The 16,702-nt window shown below is 44.6% G+C and overlaps 1 protein-coding gene across 1 annotated transcript in view; it reads left to right on the forward strand.

Annotated features, from left to right (window-relative positions):
- KIRREL1 (kirre like nephrin family adhesion molecule 1) overlaps nucleotides 1–16,702 on the forward strand; it is a 428,519-nt gene that overhangs the window by 282,255 nt on the left and 129,562 nt on the right. The window contains exon 2 of the mRNA XM_085639055.1: nucleotides 52–201. Within this exon, the coding sequence (XP_085495181.1) occupies nucleotides 52–201 (150 nt within the window). The remainder of the gene's footprint in view (nucleotides 1–51; nucleotides 202–16,702) is intronic.

Below are 16,702 nucleotides of genomic sequence, written 5' to 3' on the forward strand. Positions count from 1 at the left end.
TTCTGTCTCTTGCCCATCATTTCATGTTTTGTTTTTTTCTTCTCTCCTCAGCTGTCTACTCCCGGTTTGTGCAGGAACCGAAAGATCAGACGGTGGTGGCTGGACAGAAAGTGGTTCTCCCCTGCGTGGTACTGAATTACTCTGGAATTGTGCAATGGACCAAAGATGGACTAGCCCTTGGAATAGGGCAGGGTCTGAAAGGTAAGACATCCCGACCTCATCAAATAAATATTTATTGGATTGATGCCAAAATTGAATTGATTCTAAGCTGTATATCACAGCGTGCAAAATTAACAGACTACCTAATACGCATTGTTTGATTCATTGAGTTGTCAATTGAACAATCGGGAGAGGGATTTTATGGCTGTAGTGATACAGGGTAAATCATAGTTTAGCCTGCCTCCACAAAAGTAAACTGGCAATCTTGGGGATCTTGAGATGAATTGTTTTGTTGTCATACGAAATACCCAATGTTCTAAGTGCTGGCTGTCTTCTCTATTTCTCCTTGTCACCCATGAAATAAATTAGTTGTTGTGTGACCTCAGTTCAACATGACATTTCAGCCAACTGTGTCCTTTATTAATTGGGACAATGTATCACCTTAAATGCACAATTTAACATTACTATTTAATGCATTTACGATTTATTTGCATTCAGACCCTCGCCCTATATAGCACAGCAAAAGCTACCAAGATCCAACCCTAGGTAGAGAACTGATGGAATAAATAATTGTTCGGGTGGAAGGGCATGGGCTGGCAAGAGGTGATTGGAGGAGGTAATGAAGTGCGGTGAAATTTAGGGGGAGTGTTAATTAAGGTTGATAGCTTTGGAGAAAACATGGTGCCTGAGAAATTATTTCAAATGTAAGTGGGATTGCTGCTTGATGGAGAGTAGCGTTGGGTACCAGAAGACGCGAAGAACAAGAGAAGAGGTCCATTTGGTCGAAGAAGGTCATGGGATGAAGCACGCTTAATAGGTGGGATTAATTGAAGCTCATATTGCATGTGTGGGATGGTAGCTGGGCATTATGTAAAATGAATTTGCAACATGCAACTGCTTGTTGAACTTTATTGGGAGAGTGACAAGTGTGTTGGTGCTGTGATGAGAAAACCTTGTAGGAATGCTACTGTCACATATTTCCAAGTATAGACACCTGCCTTCACCCCCTAACAATCTCAACATTGTCTTTTCTGCACGGTTGAATTTCTTGCCTTGAACTGCGCTCTCATTACGTGTGTAACACCATTCCCAGAATATCTGGGCATAGTTCTTTCCACAAAACAGTCCATGTGACATATTCACTATCCTACCTCTAGTCCTGGAATATTGTGGAGAAAGTTAAACATTTCCCAAGTTTTTCCAGAAAGGATTGAAAAGTAGTAATTTTGTATTTAGGAAAGTGCTCCCCTCTTTACTGCTACCTTCCCACACTGAGGTGCAAATTCTTTTTATTATATGAGCTCAACCTGATTCTCAATGATGTTTCCCCAGGCATATTCTATTGCTTGGGAACCTCTGCTTTCCATTTTGCTCTTCATCCATATATTAATTGACTAATTTTCTTCAACTATTGCTCCCTCTTTCAAAATTCTCATAATCATGTGAATTGGTCACATGACTTTTCTAATTTGGTGACTTAAATTGAAACATACCGATCACCTAGTTTTTCATGGTGGATTCTCTGCTTTTCGTCATGGCTTTGTTTGTTTGGCCTAATAGGTTAATTACCCCTATTGGCCTATGACTGGCCCTGGAAAGTGTTTGCAGGGCCCATGTCAAGTACCCTCTCAGGTTGGGTCCTGGTATGTTCGGTTTCTATGTGTCCAGCATCATCACTTTCGGCATTTTGATGGATCTCTTAAGTCAATAGTGGGTTATCCTGCTCAGTTGATTTCTGCTTTGTGTAGTCTGGGCCCCATTGGGTGGCATTCTTGGTGTTGCAGGTTTCTTGCTTCTGAATAGCAAGCATGCAAAATGGCTTTTATAACGCAGTCAGTCATACGTGCAGTTTTCCTGCAAGCGCAATCACGCTTGCCGTGGTTAAGCCAGTGCGTGGTCTAGATGTCCGGATGGGCAAGAACAGAAGTGGAAGCGTCGAAACAGAAAGCTCGATGTGGACAGGTAAGAGGGACTTGGGACGGGTTTGGGAGTGGGGGTAGTTTTTAGGGCCCAGGGGGGATGGCAGGTTTGTTTATAGGGCAAGGTCCATGTTTTAGGGCTCAGGGCAGGGGGAAGGGTCAGCGCAGTTTTAGGGATGGTGTAGTTTTTAGGGCTGGGGGTCGGGTTCTGTATAGGACAGGGGCCAGGGTTTTAGGGTTCAAGTAAGGCTGGGAGCATGGTGGTTTTAGGGATGTGGTCATTTTGAGGGCTCAGGGAGGGGTCTGGTTGTTTATAGGGCAGGGGCCAGGGTTTTTGGGCTCAGGGCAGTGTGGTCGGGGTATGATCTTTACCACACATCCCTTTTCCACGGAATTGTGTGGTAAAGGAATGCATTGTTCTGGCGCATTCATTGTTCAGGCTGTGTTGTAGAGGCATGTGTGGTTTACCCATGCGTACCCCTATCATACACCCATCAACAGACTAGGCTCATAGCTATAGAACACTTCTTGCATCCTATCTCCACTCTTTCTTTCCTATTGTCTCTCTTTCTACCATCCTGTTCCTAATTTCCCAGCCAGTCAACGTAGAGGGGCTCAGCTAAACACGTATACCACAGTACCTGTAATTACTGCAACACCAACCACTTTGGCTGGAACCTCATAACGGAAATGCGAATGTACTTGTTTTAAAAAAAATTATAAAATACTTTGAAATAAAAAAAAAACATTCTTTCCCGATTCTGGTGGTCCGAGTTCTATCCCCCCCATCTGGTCAAAGTGACCATCAAAGGGTCAGTTGCAAAGGGCGACACATGATCGAATGATTCACTTAATTCCTGCTTAAGACGACTTCTTCGTGATGTGCTGACTTCAAAGAGCGATAGCAGAGCATTAGCACGGCACACTGCTCTACCTAAGAAGGAAGAATGCCAGAGGGGCCGCAGATGCTGAACTGATAATGCAGCTCAGAGATCTGAGGGACTTTTATAGCAGTAAAGGTGTTTGGTTTAGTGCCTGTGTATGCTTTATGCTACATTTCTCTCTTTATCACATAAAGATATACGACCAGTGAAGATGTCTTCTCTAATGTACATCCTGCCGCAGGTTACTTAACATATATCCTGAGATAGTCAGCACTATTTTCTAGGCTGATAGCTTCTGCTCCAGTGTATCTAGCTTTAACCCTTAAAATAGAGATAAAATCGCTACCCATGATTTCAGGGGTAAGCTATTCTGTTTGCTTTACATCGATGTCATTAATTTGCACTGTGCTTGTAACATGGTCAGAGGTCTCACCAAGGCAGACTGTTTAATGCCCTTGGTTTGCTTAATTTTAAGTCATTAGCTCTTTAAACCGATTCTTTCCAAAAATTCCCTAAAATTCAAGACACTGGGTCATGCAACTCGCTTCTTCAGTTTCCACTGACCTGAGATTGACCTCTGGGGTGGAATCCTATTTTAGGCCTCCTCTCAAATTCCTTCTGCCATTTTAAAAGTATTGCCTGCTGGAATAATGGCAGCATTGTGCCTGTGCGACTATAGAGACCCTTTTTGTGCAGATTGATGCTTTCCAGTTGGGGAATAGCAAGTGCCCTCTCCATCGCTGATCGCTCTCAGCACTGGTTTCCGTGTTAGTCCTACTTTTGTGTTTCGTACTCTGGATTGCGCCAATGGATCTAATGCTAGTGGCAAGAATGGTGGCCGTGTCAGTGGGCCTCGTTGGTGCCGTGCAGCTGACTTTACCCCATCTCTGCAATCCTCGCAGGTGCACTGTGCTTTCCCTTTCCTCCTCCCATGTGGGTATGCCTCTGCCGCATTCCTCACACCTGCTCTCCTTCATGTTCAGTCTAAATACCATAGCTTTCCGACATATTGTACAGCGCGACGCTGCCCAACTTGAGTGACGTAGTGGGCCGTGAAGAGCTAGGTAGAGGAGGAGAGATCAGGACGGGGCAGTAGCAGGCCACCCAAGAAGTGCTGAGGTTTAGTAGCCTACAGGGCAGGGTTGGATTGGGATTAAACATCGGCCCGGGCACGCTACAAAAAAAGTGTCCCACATTTGCATATTGCCTTTCCGCAAAACAGTGATTCGGCGAAATTTTATTTAAAAAAAAAAAAACAAAAAAAAAGCAGGGGGAGGTAAAAAAAAAAATGCACGGATTAGTTTACACTGGTGAAAAACACCTGAAAACAATTGAGGCCACTTTTGCTCTGGCCCCCTGCTCCCGCTCAATATACATACATTAATGGGCTGGCCCAGCGAGAGAAAGGGAGCGACACTGCTGCCAGTTGATGAAAGGGAGGTAATGGACACCCATCTACCTCAAGAAAGGCCACTCAGGCACCCACTGGGCCGCTGGAGGCATCCGAGCAACACAGACACCGCCCAAATCCCCCCAGGCTGCCCAAAAAATCAGCCCACAGCTGGAAATCGGATACCGCCCCTTCGGCCATAGCCCGAGTGCCTGCGTTACCAATCCGACCATGCTACAGGGAGAGTCTCATTACAGAACCCTGTCACTAAATGTGGATTATCCTGACCTACCAGGCAGGGCTTTAAGTGGGGCGGGGCCTGCCAGTGCACCAGCAGTATTAAAAAACAGACATTGAATCGGATCCTTACTGGACCCTTTAAGCATGTAACTTTACAAGTAAAAGCAACTGATCTGTTTCTTGACGGGATGTGCAAGAAATCTTTAGGTAACTCGTGTCAGTGATGTCAAGTCACATTACAGGGCTTTAGGTCGAGCCTAGGCAGCGCATGTGCTGCTCTGCCGCATGCTGTATTGGAGTATGGAATAGAAGCCCAGCCCACTCTCCGCCCATATTTGTCATTGGCTTGTGTCCTTGCCCTTCGTAAATGCTTGCTCTTGATTCGTTTATAGGCTTGTTAGTCTCTCCTTAGTACCGCCTTGTTTTCATTTGTATCCTCCCATGAGGACTGGCACTTTTACTTCGGTTGTTACACATAAGTCTTTTTTAGTCTGTAATCACTATTTTCTTTAATGAATTTCTCCTACTGCAGGCACAACATTTGTTCCTGCAACATTCAGCGCGCCATGCAAGCTTTCACTTTCCGAGCAGTCCGGGACAATGACAGCTAGTTCTTTGAATACGTCTCGTACTTACAAGAGTTTGAGCTATTGGCATTGTAAATGACAATGCCTTTTATTTATGCGTTAATTAGAAAAACAGATGAATAAAAGGCATTGCCATTGACAATGCCAATAAATTAAACTCTTGTAAATGCAAGACTTATTTCATTGCAAATGCTTGTTACTTCCTGTTGCATGGTATATGTGAATCGAAAACGAGAGGGGCATGGTATGTGTCCTTATTTTCTAGGTGTATTTTATTTTCCAAGACGTTTCTGTAGTTTTGTTTTCACACAATAGGTCTTGCAAAGGCAATACTGCAAGCAGAGTTGCTTCTAGGTGTCTTGATGAGTTCTTGGTGTGAATGGGTGTTCGTGACTGGGCACGATTGAGTGCTCTGGAGCTGACGTTGAAGGCTGTGCGAGTTTCTGCCCGTGCCTGTTACGGTGTCATATAGGTGTTCAGACTACATGCCCATCCAGTGCTTGGCCTCTTTGCAGTGTGTGAAGAACGATGGCCACTTATTTAGTAATTGCAGTTATGATTCTAGTGGAAAGTGTGTGAGGGAGGTGAATCGATGTCCAAAAATTGACAGCGACAAAAGAAAATGCGATGGTGACGTGAAGGAGACGAAATACAGGAGAGAGTGAAAAGACAGAGGAACTGCAGTGCAAAGTGTTGCGAATGAAAGAGTGAGAGTTGGTTTTCATTTATCTTATTAAAATTAAAATCCGTACTACCAAGCATTGACAAAACCAATAGGTCTGGCTTGATTGAGGTGCATGTTTTCGTTGTCTGTGATGTATTTGGATGCACTAACAGAAGACCTATATGGAGGGACCCTACTTAAGGGATGCCCGAATGCTTCGAAAATTTAACAATATTAAGCAAAAGGCACAATCAAACATGTTAAAATGTTCCGCAAATGTTTTGGAATTTGAAATTGGAGGCTAAAAATGTTATTGTGTTCTCAGATTCGTGGGAGAAGTGCAAATGCAGTAAGCAGAGTATAGTTCGGATGATAGGTGCTCTCTGTTCAATTCAGGAAAGCCCCGACCTTCCCATTCAAATGTACATTTTTTTTTATATTTGTGAATTAAATCAAATATTTCACCATCTGTGTATTTGTATATTTGTTTGAAGAATGTTTCTGTACTTTTATGTATTGTTTTGAGGTTCAAATCATTGAAATTGTTCAGGCTGAGTTTCCCTGCTTCCAGTAATGACTCAGTGGCGGTTCACAGAAGTCAAAAGGTTGAGAACCACTGTTCTGAATCATGGGTTTTAGACCACGTTATTATTGAAAAACCAATAGTTCTACTTCTTGCCCACACCTTTTATAGACGCTACCTTGCTCATCTCGCTTAAAGCACGGCTACCAGACATATGGCTGACTTCCTGTAAAATGCAGTTTACCCTACCTTATCCCCACCAGCCACTCAGATGCCACACACTGTTGGGATAATCTCTTTAGCGACCGATGCGTCCAACCTGCTCTTCCCTACACATGCCACGTGCTAACATGTTGTCCCGTCCTCCATCACCGGCCCCGTGTTCTGCACCACAGAGGGGGTGGATGTAGGAGGGGGAAGAGCATCCAATCAAAGTGCCAAGAGCAGCCCTAAGAGACCACGCTGGACAGGTCCAGAGGGAGATTCCATTTGTTGTGTTTGACAGGGGCGATGCCAGTAACCATTCAGCTGCAAAAGACATAAATGAAGTTCACGCTGTATGGTCACAGCCAAAGCGTGTCTAATCCCTCATCTGGCTGTAAAAGTGGGAAGCGAGTGAAATATGGAGGTTGTGACTTTTCTATGTCTGGATCACTTATGTTCAATGTAGTTCTTGTTGATGTAAATTTATGAAAAAGTGTAAGTGGCTTCAGACCTCGCTGCTCCAGCGTGGCTTGCGTTGTCAGACATCCGGAGTGAGAGTGCGGTGGGGTTGTACGTCTATTCACGATGCATTGCCTTGAAGCTGAATGGCCTCATTGCCAAGAGTTACCCAGTAAAGGAAGATTTGTTTTTTAGTTTTCTTCAGCAAAGTAGCTTGGCTTCAGGGCCGGACTGACCGTAGCGGGCACCCGGCGTTTCCCCGATGGGCTGCCGGGGTGGGGGCTGGTTTTGGGCCCCTGGGGGCAGTTTTTGTTACCGGGGATGGCAATATCGGCCTTCTGTAACAAAATCAGCCAAAACCGGCCCTTGCAAACAGCTCGGCAGCACCATTTCATGCTCTATACAGCGAGCGCTAGTATTTGTAGCTCATTGTGCCCACCAGTACCTTCTCGCACTGCCCACCAATACTAGCTCCTCACAATACCTACCAGAGGAGCATCTTACTGTACCAGTGTTTGCTCAGATTACCTCTAAGGGCACCAGTGCCTGCTCTTTCTGCTTGGATCCTCTCCTCTGCTTCACCGTGTCCAGGAGTGCTGGCTCCTCACACCCACTTCCCATTGGCTGGCAGTGCTGGCTCTCCCTGTGCCCACCACCATGGATCCTCATACTTCACTCAGGTGTACATCAGCCTGCCCTGGCGAGTGATGGGGAGTTTAGACCTCATGACCACACAGTCCCAGAGCTAGTCCAAGTTTTCTCTTGCTCCGTGTGTCGTAACCTTTCAAGAACTATTTACTATTCGCTCTCTTCCCCCACAGTAGCATAGCCAGTGTGTCATTGGCCCTAGTGCGGGAAAGGAAGGAAATGTGTGAATTTAAAAATAAATACAGCATTAATCAAGGTTCAGTGTTCCCCTCTGGGCCCGGGTGCCACTGCACCTGCTGCACCAATGGAAAATACAACCCTACTCCTGCATCTCTCCCTCTGCTTCCAGAACAGTATCCTGAGGTGCTCTTTTAAGAGGAGCCCAAGTAATGCAGCCACACCTTTCATTTTCAGCTGCCTGTTGACCCTTTGTATTGACCGACTTCATTTTATCCACTTTATTTCCCGAAATTGCTAGTTGTCCGTTTAAAAAGACCAGTGAATTTTAATTAAAACTTTGTAACGGACGTTCATTTCATTAATGGGACAAAGGCAACTGTAAAAAAAAAAAAAAAAAAAAAAAACTGCTGCTCTGAATATAAAGTGCCTGTGAGTCCTCCTAATACAATGGTTTCAGATCACCAAACTATTTTTCAGTCATGGCCAGCACAGGTAAGAGCGGTGGGGTGAGGCGGAGGCAGGGCGGGGGTCGGGGAAGTCGACATACGACGGGATAATTACATTTTAAAAAATAAAACCACTTACCTTGCGCTCGCCACATCGCTGAATCGGCGATGCAGCAAGCGCAAGGTAAGAAGTTACATTTTTATTTTTCCCGTCGCATGTCGACTTCTTTGACCCCTGCCTCACCCACAGCTCTTACCTGTGCTGGCCGCCACTGCTTTTTTCACTGTATAAAACACAAAACTATTGACTTTGTCTGTGTTAGGGATGCGCCTCTGTTTCCCTAGTCTTAGGTCACCCTTATCTCAATAATCTTCCGTCAAGCTTTAAAGAAGACCGCTTCCCCAGCCACATCAAATCCACACCTTGTTGTTTTATCACCAAGAGACTTAGCTTCTTTTAATCTGCTACATTATTCCTGTTCTTTGCCAGCTCTCTTTGTTGCAAATACTGGTTTCCTAGTTTCTCTGCAGTACCATATGCGCACCTGCTTTTTACACCACTCTAAAAAAGTGAATTGTACCTTCTTCAGAATTTGTGAAATACCTATTTTTGGTATACAAAAGTATTTCTTTGGTTTGCCATTCATTACTCCTATTTTCAAGAGTTTCACTTAATCCTTTTAGTTCCCATGAGGTCATGCTGGTACTTCCTAGTAGGTTCACTGCAGTCACCCCCATAGGTTATTACTCCTGCTCTTGTTCTTTTTAGTGGGCTACAAGCTCCAGCCATGCCGTAAAGTTCCATACGCCACAGGGGGAAAGACAACATCCGTACTTGTGGGGCATAATGTCTGTACATCTTATGTAAGCAAAGACCTGTACTGTGGCAACCGCCATAGATCACATCAACACTATGCACAGCCTCTCTCCTTGCAGACTGAAAATCATTTGCTAACCATGCCCTTTGATGTTCACCTCTGACCTCCCTGAGGAACAGTTTGTAGTGTGTCCCCTACATTCACCCATAGCAGGTGCCAATGCTGGGCTTCTCAGAGCCCTTCAATTGGTGCACATGAATTGCTTGCCTTCTGTTGACCCTTAGCCGGCGGTTCCATTGATGGTCCTGGGGGTGCACGCTTTTCATCTGATACAATGGAGTTCGTCCATCATGGCTGATGTTCTGTTCTGCAGTCCTTTGTTCCCCTTTCCATGCTCAGCGATTAACAAAGTTGGAATACTTCCCATCTTGGTGTGTTGGTTTCCCTTGTGCAGTAACATATTCAGTTGCCCTGATCTTCACCCAGAATGTTGTCTGCAGATTTACTCTCGTTTTATATCATCTCAGGTAAATGCTTTGTTCCTAATGAACTTGAGTTGAGGTTTAGCATAAAAGTGCCAGGGGCAAGTTTAATTGTTCTTTCCCAACATGCAGTTGACCTATTTCTTCTCCTGACAGTCATTCGCATGGGAGGCAGCTTCTGGGAAGGGCTGTTTTATAGCTTTTTTTTTTTTTTTTACTTTTCAACTTTTCTAGTCAGGCAGTATCCTGGCTATAAGTGGGTTGAGAGCAGACGAGAAAATGAGATTGTGAGCCATGTTGTCAGGGGTTCTGTCTGTGATAACTTTGCGAGTAGATGGACTTAGTGATGATGTGGGCCAGCAAGGACAGTCAGAAGAGTTCCATGAGAGTCTGGGTGATGTGGTCACATCTCTGCATGCCCTCGATGAGGTGCGCTGCCATGTGCAGGATGTCTTTGGGGTGAGCCAATGTTCAGTCTCCGATGTCACAGAGCCGCCTGCTGCCACCTTGTGAGACCTTGCACAGCAGTTCTGAAGTCAATTCTGAGCTAAGTGGTTTGGCATTTAGTAGAGCGATCTATTGCGTGTCCATCTTAGTCTTCTTGGCGATGTGTTCCTTGAGGGTGTGGTCAGAGCCAAGGCTTTTTTAGGGGTATCTTGATTTGGGTTACAGTTGAAGGTTGAGTCTGTCCAGTGGAGCATCTTACTGTACAGTGTCTGGCCATTTCTCTGAGAAGCAGTGCCAGATAGCCATGATGAGAACCACTTTCCCACTTGGATCCTCCCCCCCCCTGTTTGATATTGTCCAGGAGTGCTAGGTTTGCACTATTTTTTTGCTTGGTAGTGGTGTTAGCCAAGAGGAGAAATTTGTGGTTGGTGGAGTAGACGTTGGACATGCAGGTCTTGGCAAGGGGCAGGAAGTGCTAGGTGGCCCTGAATGTCAAGTGTGAAGGAGACATTCAGGGTCAAGTTGTGTTTTTGAAGAATCCTGGTGTATTTTTGTGCTTTTGTTAGTGTGTAGTGTCCAAGGCTGCTCCCTCCATACAGGATTAAGATCATGGGCGTAGATAGATCCCTCGAACTCTGCAGGTAACAGGAAGCTTCTGGGACAAACTGGTGTCAGTAGGATTTGTCATTCTTCTTATGAAGCCCAGGCTATCTGACCCTTCTCATTCCCTCCCAGACATCTGCACCATACCCTTGTTGTGTGCCGTTGCCAGCCCCGTAGGGCCCGTCTCACAGAATAGGTTGAGACACTCTATCTTGATCTACCTTGGTCGGTACTGACGTGCCTCCCTCCACCCACTCAATCGTGGCTGATCCCCCGGTCCTGATGGGTCGAGGCCATTTTTGTAGCTCTCATTCCCAGAAGTGAGGGCCCTGCTTGTTCTTGATTGATGGCTGAGCAGGCTTGAGTGTTCCACATTCATCTTCGCCTGCAAGCCTGATGGTTTTAAACACTCGCAGCCTACCAGAGCTTTAGGAAACTGCAGGCATCAATTCATCCCGAGCTGTCCTCGTGTCACTGCACGCGATAGACATTTTTTGCTGACTGACCAGGATTTGTGAGATCTTTCATCTTAGTGGTTTCATGCGCACGATAATGATAGATGCCAGCGGCTGGGCTGAATGCACAGCTTGAGCTATAGCATACAGGGATGTTGCTGTTAACCCAAAACTGAAGTAGAGTCACTTGGCCCATGCATAACTGGGCTCTCATATTCATAAACCTGAAAAGGGTCTGGAGAGGGCATTAATAGAATAGAAATGCCTACCTCTGAATAGCTCATTGATGAGAATTAGTGGATTGGACAAAGTGTTGGCCTCGGGTAAATAAGGCGCACATGTGAGGTTATAGAAAAAAAGTGGCATTAAAACACCAGCCCAGTGGAGATTGTACATGGGTACACTGACTATAGGACTGAGCCCTTCCCCTCATCTATCCTCGGTGACCCCTGACATTCCCATTTCTTGCAATCGTGACCCCCTTCTCTAGTCACAGCCCCATGATGACTCGTGGCACCCATCCCCCTTGCCACTGTCTCTCACCGTACAGATATCGTCACTGTTCCCTTCTAATATATCAGTTTCCAACTATCTATCCCTGTGCACCGCTCCCATCACTGGCCTTCTCATATGCCCACCTCTCTTCTGTCGCTTCCCCTTCATCCGGTCAGTATTCACTTCTCCGGTCAGGTATTACCTCACATCTCACTGCCCATCTCTCCCTTCACTGCCCAATTTCCGAACAGAGTCCACTTCTCCCATGAGTGTCCACCTGTCCTGTCACTGCCCACCCCTCCATTACCCGCTTCCTCCATAACTGTCGATGTCCACCTCTTTCTGCCAATGACCTATTTTCACTACCTTCTCCTATCAAAGGTCTCCACTGTCACCGCCTCCTCTCCTATCACCCCCCATGATTCCCAATCTTTTCCACATCATTTCACTTTCACTTGCTGATCACTCACTGTACGTCAGTCCTTCCTTTTCCCTCTGTGCATTGGCTCCCCTCCCAACTAACACTATCCTTCTCACCAGCCAGTGCCCACATAACTAGAATTGCCCTGTCCCCCTGCCATGCCCCACTTGTAACGCTACACCCCACTCCTGTCATTTCCTTTCCCCTATTAAAGCACCTTTCCTAATCCCTTTTTAGTGACATACTGGCCAGGTGGCAACCCTAGCAGTGCTAGGGTAAGAGGTAGTCTATCATGTGAATAACTCCTCCCTAGCAGTACAAGAATCAAAGAGAACGGACTGTGCCCTTCGGGTTCTCTGTTTAAAACATAATACATGAACTGTTTCCCCATATAGTGCTGCCTTCCTACAGCTCATCTGCGTTCCAAACCCTGCATTAGGATTCAGCTTTTCGGCACTTGGCAGACCTCTGCAAAGAGCTGCAGAGACGTTCCCCGTGAATGAGCACAACTGTCCTTAAAAACAGGCCTGAAACAATGTTAACCCATACAATGACGGTGGTGAACATATCAATGCCAATGAGTTGGATAACCTCCTTTTGAGTCTTTTTGTTTTTTTTCCAAGGGTCAGTTGGGCTTGCTCACAGTCCACATTTGTACACAAAAATAAACCTGGCGAGCTAGTGTTCCTTGGATGTGAGACTCTTGTGCCCACCTGGGGACGCCCCCCTTATTGCGTCACGAATCCCTAGTGTGGTACACCCTACAGTTTGTAGAAAAGCCACATTTTCACTTTGCTCCTTTGTGACATCTCCATGTTGGGTCTGTGATTTTGTATCCTATCAGTGCCGTACGAGTGACCCTTTGAGTGACACTTTTATGCATGTATTACATATATTGACTGATTAATTTTATTATATTTCCTGATTGTTAGCCTGATAGGAAACGTTTTTTTCAGCTACGAAAACAAGTCCAACAAGAATGTAAAATGAACAACGTTTATATTCTGGCACCAGCATAAGGTCTTGGCCGCAGGAACCTTCTGGAATTCATCACGGAGGGTCTGACTCATTCTTGTGCAGCGCCCATTCCGATGTTACCGGGAATATATAACATTCCACGTCATACACTGTCTTTGTTTCTGTGAATAGCTTTATTTAGAGCTTCCATGACCGTGTTTGCCCACTTCCTCGGAAGATGGTACTGCAGGGGCACACCTTGAACCATGGGTACTCACAAACATTTTCCTGGGGGGCCCAAATTTGGTCTTTGGTGTGACCAAGGGCCGCACTGATGCCAGCAGGGCAGGGGGGTTGTAAAGTGGGTTTAGTGAAAGCGAAGCATGTGTATATATACTTGCTGAACTCAATTGCACAATGTGCAACCAGACCACCTGGGATAAATCCCGGCTTCTCCACTTGACCAAATTGTGTGACCTTGGGCAATTGCTTTATTTCAATTTCCCTCTATTTCTTCATTATCGCATATAAAAGGACCTCAAAATATATCACTACAAAACCATCTCCTGTGCTTGGATGCAATCACTAATGGCATTGTTATTGGGGTGGGGGGACAGGTTGGAAAGCTTGAAAGTTTCTAAATTCATGTTTGAAAACCATCACTTAAAAAAATACTGCTGAATGTACTGCTATAATTTGATTTACTAAGGTGAAATGGTTCTACAGGTAAATGAAATACACTTTTTGAAGTTTTCAAAAGACTGTATTTTTACATATTTGCTGTCTTTAAAAATGAAGGTGTTCCTAAAGTTAAGGGCCTAGTTAATTCCTTTTGTTTAACTGCAAATAACCTTTAAATAAGTGCTTGCTGTATATTTTAAAACATTTTTTGTTCTGATTCGAGTAAACAGCAGCCCAGTGCTGCTGCTGCTCAGGGGGCCGCATGTAAAGGTTAGGAGGACCCCATACGGCTCCCGACCCGTACTTTGAGTATCACTGCCTTGAAACATCCTGGCCTGACCTTTTTGTTGACGTAGACACTAGCATCAAGAAGCAGCCAGCGGATGGCGTCATCACCGCAAACAGTGGCTGATTTGCTAGTCTGGCCAACTATAATTTCATCTGAGTTGGCAAAGTCCTAATATTGTGCCTGGTCTGGTGCGCTCTCCATTCAAGCTTGCTAAGTTGTTTTTTTTTAGGATCAGATCTCTTCGGCCACATCATGTCTGCTTACCAATTTGTTGTAGATCAACTCTGGTTTAAGAGCGTGGTAACTCCTACCTGCCTCCTATGTATTTTATTGTTTCAGGTGAGATATCCGATCCATCTCAGTCCAGGTGTGCTGTATGAAAATGTAAATTACATTAAAAATTTAATCTTTGCTCGGGCTGTATAGACCTATTCATCTACATGAGGCCATTATTTCTGCAACAAGAACCCTTTTTCTTCAAAGAGTCTGAGATATGTATATATATGTAGTGTGTGTGTGTATGTATGTGTATATGTATGTATGTGTATATGTGTATATATATGTGTGTATATATGTATATATATAATATATATGTATTCCTTCAAAGTTGCAGTACGGGCGCTCTCAGGACAATGAAACTCCGTCCAGATGAAGTTTTGCAAGAATGTTTATTACACTACGCGTTTCGACTACGTCCGCAGCCTTGAACACGTGTAAAAAGAGAGTCCTGAGAGCGCACGTACTGCAACTTTGAAGGAATTTGACAGCCGGTACGCTCTGCCGACGTGTGCCACTTTCCTTGGGTCCCCCACGATCCGGAAGGAGCAACTGTGTTTGGATGTATATATGTATGTATATATGTATGTGTGTATATATATATATATGTGTGTGTGTGTGTATTTATATGTAGATGGATGTAGATGTATACATATGTAAATGTATATGTATGCATATGTATGTGTGTATATATATATATGGCGTGTATATATGTGTCTATATGTATGTATATATGTGTCTATATTTTTATGTATGTATGTATATGTAATGTGTGTATGTGCTCCTAATGCCTCTTGTGAAGAGAGTTTTGTTACACTGCACAGATTTAACAACTCCGAGTCGGATTTTACGATACCATAGCTATTTGGTAACACTCTATATGTGTCCAACATGCATAGAGATTTTTCTTTTTATGCATTTTGCTGCGAGTATAATGCCAAGCGATCATTTGTCAACAGAATACTTTGACGTACTGATTTTTTTTATCCCCTCTTTTACCTCTCAAGGAATTCTTTACATCACTGTGCATTCAGTACTACATGGCTGATCGTCCAAATGTGTAAAGCAAGTAAGTTACCAATTACTGCAGATATGGACTTACTACTCGAAGGAGTAGTGAACAACAATATTGGCCACAATTCATATAGTGCCAGATATTAAGGTTCCGGTCAGGCTCTGCGTTTAGGCTCTTTGACCTAGACACAGTGTACGCTTGAATCCCATTGATTCTTATAAGTTTAGCCTCTTTTCATCATAGTATCGGCAGGCTTACCTTGGACGACAGCCATACATCTAGATTGTAAGAAATCACAGGATCCGTTGGGAGCGAGAGAGAGCCCTCTTTTATGAACAATTCTGCTACTGAAAATGTGCTTAATGGCGTTGGAGTCACATTAAACAACACATTAAATAGCACATGCTCTCCTGGGCCAAACCGACCCTGGGTTTCTTGACCAATACATGAACACCACTCACAGAAGCCTATTCGGGCTGCTCAGTAACCAGTGCAACACCCCATTGGCAGTTGCATTGAATGCCCCTCAAGATCTATAACAATAATGGACACTTGAGTTCCTTATCCATCATCAGGCGCAAACACACTGCATTGGTCCTTGTCCCATGTGAGTTTGAGAGCCTCCATGGGTGACGCCGAACGTACCCATTGTCTTTTAGTAGCTGGACATATGTTATGTGATCACGAGCTGCAGAATGTTCCCTAAAACTCTAGTTTTGAGATTGCAGGAGTGCCAATAAGTGAACATCCAGGTGGTGGCATCTTGAGGAACATCCATACCTGGGTCATTTCATGAATTTATGGTTCTACCCCTCCGATAGTGGAAGAGACTGAGCAGTTCCTCACCCATCTGAGTTACAATGGCGGGGAAGTTTTAACAAGGCTTGAGGGACTGTGCTACAGGTGATGGGCGCTGTTGCTTTAATTTGTGGAGATCAGTGTTGTGAAACACCCCCCAGGGTTCAATATAGTTTGTGAGCTGTTATTGCTGGCTACACAGTTTGCTGATTGGTTGATCAGCATTAAAAAGGTTCAGGTACCACCATAATGGGTGGTCTCATTGGTTCCATTTGTAGGACTAAGGTAGTTGTGTTAAAAAAACGAAGACTCTATTGACACTGACCAGGAAATTAGCAGATAGGACATGTAGAGTGCTCATCTTCACAGTACAGATCAAGATATGTACATGTTTCCTTCCATACTTGTGTAAGATGGTACTATTCAATATTTGATGGCACACTTAAGTTCAGAATATCTTCATTATTTGGTTCTTTGTATTTTTTTTTAGATGCACGCAGGCTTTACCCACTCTCCCCAGAATCAACTATCATAAGAAAGGGTGTAGGTGAGAACCAAATGTCAATGCGTCAAGGGACAGAAAATCGACACAGATCCGTATGATCAAACCAATTGGAACTAGAAGATTCCGTGCAACTTTCGATCAACTTAGTTTTGCATCC

The sequence above is a fragment of the Triturus cristatus genome, chromosome 12 (genome assembly GCF_964204655.1).
Source record: "Triturus cristatus chromosome 12, aTriCri1.1, whole genome shotgun sequence".
In the NCBI taxonomy this organism is placed as follows: domain Eukaryota; kingdom Metazoa; phylum Chordata; class Amphibia; order Caudata; family Salamandridae; genus Triturus; species Triturus cristatus.